This window comes from Gymnoscopelus braueri (assembly GCF_963280865.1).
Source record: "Gymnoscopelus braueri genome assembly, chromosome: 13".
NCBI lineage: Eukaryota > Metazoa > Chordata > Actinopteri > Myctophiformes > Myctophidae > Gymnoscopelus > Gymnoscopelus braueri.
Genome location: NC_137615.1, coordinates 47,489,129 through 47,493,895, shown reverse-complemented (window position 1 = coordinate 47,493,895; position 4,767 = coordinate 47,489,129). Strand labels below are relative to the sequence as shown.

General features: G+C 43.6%; 1 protein-coding gene across 1 annotated transcript; it reads right to left on the bottom strand.

Moving 5' to 3' along the window:
* Nucleotides 1-244: 244 nt before the first annotated feature.
* On the bottom strand, nt 245-3,756 carry pirt (phosphoinositide interacting regulator of transient receptor potential channels). The gene is made up of 3 exons (XM_080447425.1): nt 3,641-3,756; nt 2,182-2,320; nt 245-811 (listed from the first exon to the last, which is right to left on the bottom strand). Exons 2-3 carry the CDS (start codon nt 2,265-2,267, stop codon nt 442-444), a joined length of 456 nt encoding a protein of 151 aa, XP_080303551.1. The 5' UTR covers nt 2,268-2,320; nt 3,641-3,756; the 3' UTR covers nt 245-441.
* Between the last annotated feature and the right edge of the window lie 1,011 nt (nt 3,757-4,767).

Sequence of the window (4,767 nt, the reverse complement as noted above, 5' to 3'; positions counted from 1 at the left end):
TCATTTCAAACAAGATTTACATTTTTTGTTTAAATTAATGCAAGAACAATGGCTTCTATTTGAGAGTGTTAACTTTCCAGGAAGAGAAAGGCTTCAGTTTCTATTCGCTTGGAATCCCCACCGATGACGTCATTGGTAGGCAGGTTTCTCCTCTGAGACACAGAGTAGACGGAAACGGTGCCATTGTATGAACATGAGTGAAGATGTCGTATATGGTCCCATAAGATACGTTGAAAATGGCTTCTCCTTTAACCACTTAAACCCTATATGGTCGTCCTCAGTCCCTCAGCACTTTTATAGCTTGTAGATCTGCTATTTTCCGCTAAAGCTTTCCCCTCAGAATATGGATCCCGGTGTGTCAGCGGTCGAGCTTCCCCCTCCGAGGTCTAGGTGACTGAAACCCGATGGCTCGCTCGCTTTGCCCTCCCCGCGCGCCCGTCCTCACAGGTCGAACGCGGCGGGCGGCGGGGGCCTGTAGTAGCTGAGGTGCTTCTTGAGGACGGGCTGCCGGTTCCGGTCCTCCTTGGTGATGGGCACGAGCACCAGGCCCACCACGAACACCATCAGGCCGATGGAGACCAGCGCCGGGCCCAGGATATTGGTCACCTTCCGGCAGTGGCCGGCGAAGTACAGGCCGCTGATGATGAAGCCGCATGCCAGGAAGCTCCCGCCCGTGGACATCAGGTGGACGGGGAACCAGTAGACGTCGCAGACGCTGTCGCTGCTGCGCCCGCCACCGGGGGCGCCGCCGTTGTCGTTGTTGGTCCAGAGGGATTCGCTCCGGGACAGGCTGAACACGGTGCTGTCGGTCCTATGGGCAAGTGGTGGGAAAAAGTATACTCATATTTTTTTTACTTGAGTAAACGTGTCAATGCTGCGATGTAAAAATACTCTGTTAACAAGTGAAAGTCCGCAATTCAAAATGTACTTGAGTAAAAGTGCAAAATGAGTGGTAGCAAAATGTACTTAAAAGTACTAAAAGTAGAAAGTGCTCATTGTGCAGAATGTCCCAAAAGTAGAAAGTGCTCATTGTGCAGAATGTCCCATTTCAAGTTTTCAAATGTATACAAATCTTTTGAAAATAGCAGATCTACAAGCTCACAATGCGGCTATTTTCAAATAGCCGAAATGTATATAGGGCTGAAGTGGTTAATGTATGTTTTGTAATAATAATCAAATCTACAAAGTAACCAGTAACTAAGGTTTTCAAATAATTGTAGTGTAGTAAAAGTACAATATTTGCCTCTGAGATGTAGTGTAGTAGAAGTAAAAGTACTGAAAATTGGAAATGCTCCAGTAAAGTAAAAATACATCAAAAGTGTACTTAAGTACAGTACTTGAGTACATGTACTTACTTTCCACCCAGGGAGGGGGGGGGGTGACAGTTTAATTGAAACGGATCGATTTAATCGATTATGAAGATATACAAATAAATCGATGATTGTATACGATAAGCGATTGATGATCTATGGATAATTTTGGCCAAAAATGTAAATAAATCCCAAGTTCACACGTGTCGCGTTGTGAGCTTGCATATCGTCACCTTCCTAAACTAATGGCCCAAGTAGTTTTTCAGAGCTAAAAAAAAAAGACGATCCAAAACAAAACTCTATGATAGTTCTTAATCATTTCACCCAAAACGTTTATAACAAATTATGACTATTAACATAAAAATAACACTGTCTGTCAGTTATATAACATAAAAGATTTAAATAGGTTTAAATAGGATTAAACCTGACTTAGGCCAAATGATTTACTGATTTACTCCAGACTTAGGCCATTTATTTGGCCTAAGTCACAAAACCATGTGACCAAAAAAATGGACTATTTTGGCCCAAGTCACACTAGGGAGTTAGGCCATTATACTAAAAGGGGAGGGAACAGCATGATCCTTTTCAATTAGACGATAGGCAATTTGTTTTACCAGAGGAGGCCAGTGTCATGAGGAGCTGACTTAGGCAAAAATATAATTTTCCTCAAAAATGACTTTTTAGGCCTTAGGAAGGTGACAATATCGGCTATTTTCACTATTTCTGCACGACACCGTTGCCGACAAAGTATAAAGTAATGTGTAACTGGTTAATCGAGTGGTTGATGTATATACAAATATTTTGTCCGATCGATCGCTTCATCGAGAAAGTAATCGCTAAGAAGATAACCGAGAGTTTTGCAGCCCCTTACCTGCTTCCTAGCGGGGTCAGCTGCTCCCTGGAGCGAGAGACGGTACACTCCCCGAGAGGGATGTTCTCTGGGCCGCCGACTGGCATGGTTTCACCGGTGCTGCCCGCGTCCTGAACCCGCCTGGCGCTGCCGCTCTCCTCTGCAAGGTCGGAACAGAAATGACTTTCTTTTTAAACAGACAGATGAGCATCAGCCGCAACGCCTCTGCCTCCATCTCTCTGGAGGGGAGACGCAGGGAGACACAGAGAGAGAGAGACGGCCATGGCTGCCACAGCAGCAGGCCATCGCTGTATGGTGTAGAGCAGTGGTTCCCAAACTTTTTCATGCCCAAATTGATACATATTTGGCCACAGGGGTGTCATTTGGGGGTTCCAGGGGATGGCAATTGCCACCCCCTTAGATTTTGCATTTTACCTAAAAATGCAGGTCTTTTATTCAACTTTCCTCTTCCACCTCTTCTCCATGTTTTGTTTTGCACAATAATCAGATTTTAGATCGACACATATAGACACTTATTTTTTCTTCCTGCAACCGCGTACACTCATTAATCACTTTAAAACTGGCCTCCCTATTTTAATGAGTGTGTGCTATATTTCCATAGGTGTCCAGAGCCAAGGGCATGCACTTAAGCCCCCCAGAGCACTCCTGACGACCATCAGTTCCAACATACAATAAGGTCAGACTGAAGAAGTCTTTTGTCTTTTATTTGTAATTTGTTTTGTTTCTGTGTTACGTCAAATGTGTGTATTATGTGTTCCATACGTGGCTGCTGGGTCGCAAGACACATTTCAGTGAGAGCTGATAATAAAGTCATATCGTATCGTGTCGTATCTGAGCATGCCATCAGCTGGGTGAAGCTGAAACGGAATCCCCCCCTGTGGGAATAACACAGGTGTCCAATCCTTTCAATTTGGTCTACTTTACCGATGGCTTATGAAGTTCCGTCTCACGACAGGGCTAAATCAAGGGTTGGTTCAATCAATTCACTGACATTGCGTACTTGTTGTCAATTGTTTTATTGGATCTTGGTTATTTTGATACACTTATTGGTATTAGCTCTTGCTCATTTGATTTTCCTATTTGTCTCATCTGTTTAAGAAAGTAGGTAGCTGATATATTCCACTTTTACCTTAGCGCTAGGTATACTCTTAGTTGCTTGGTTTAGAAGACTTCCGGTGATTAGTAGTTTCCTTGCCTACCTATGTTGAATGCACTTATTGTAAGTCGCTTAGGATAAAAGCATCTGCTAAATGACCGTAATGTAATGTAATCTCAGGGGCACTTATCAATGTCAACAACATGAACATTAATAATGTAATTAATTGCTGGCTGACATGTGCATTACTATTAACTTCATCAAATTGATTGAAAACTGTATTGTAAATCATTATTTCAACAATATCTGCCTTTGTCCATTCTAGCTCCAAAACAATACAGGAGAGTGTAGACAAACACCTACCTTTCAAATCTGAAGCAAGTTGCTTTGGGCTCTATTTCTGAGGAAGAACACTATAGGTTTGAAACCCTTTATCCAGGAAACACAGAGGCATGGACAAGCTGTCATGGACTCCCCCCTCATGCAGGCTGACGTTCAGCCAGAAACAACAAGTAAATGCATTTGGACAAACTAAACCCACCCTTTTCTCTCCACCTCCTCAACAGCGCGCTCTGAACACCCATCCCTTACCATCATCTACCAGCGCAGGCACTTAGTCCGGATGCTGCATCCAGGGCAAGGGGCTCGCCTCCATAGGTCCCTGTGGGATATCCATTGAAACCCCACTGCAGTGAGCTCACACCTCAAAACCTCAATGGCATGGCGTCTCTATTGATCTATTCAATATAGTATATTTTCTAAACTTCTCTGAATGGCTTGGACGTTCCCTTTAGGATGAAATGGGCGAGTTCCTCCACAAATTGGACAATCAAGGGAAGATAACCGGTCTTGAGCGCAGCAGGCAGACAGACTTTCCACACAATGAAGAGCTGGGGCAGGGAAAAGTGGAAAGCAAATGGATCTCTGTGCTCCGGCCGGATTGACGTGAGCAAGCAATCACCCATACATACATACGGGGGCTTTCCAATATGGCCTCACATGTTGGGACCGTATTGATCTCAAAATACCCCCAGAGCTATTACCCGCAAGTTGTGGTATTGTTCTGTGCATTGTGAGATCAATGAGATCTGTGTGGCAGTGCACCAGGCCTCAGACAATGCGAAGAGAAGCACATATAGAATTTTGCGCTCCTGGCCGTAAACAGAGAATTCTTGTCTCATTTATGACTGTGTGTGTGTGTGGATGTATTTCCCTGCCTCAGACTCGAGGGGAAATGCTATATGAAACATGATACCGTTCCACACTCGTTTCCAGTAAACCGTCTTCTCCATGAAACTTTTGCCCAGTGGTGGAAGAAGTACTCACATTTTGTACTTAAGTAAAAGTACCAATAGTACCACAATGTAGAAATACTAAAAGTCTGGTATTCAAAATGTACTAAAAGTACAAAAGTATTTGCATTAAAATATACATAGTACTGAAAGTAAAAGTACTCATTGTGCAGAATATCCCATTTCACAAGAGTTGTG

Coding starts and splice junctions, on each gene's coding strand:
- pirt (XM_080447425.1), bottom strand. CDS start 2,267: ATGCCAGTCGGCGGCCCAGAGAACATCCCTCTCGGGGAGTGTACCGTC. Junction 812..2,181: donor CTGACCCCGCTAGGAAGCAG/GTAAGGGGCTGC, acceptor ACTTGCCCATAG/GACCGACAGCACCGTGTTCA.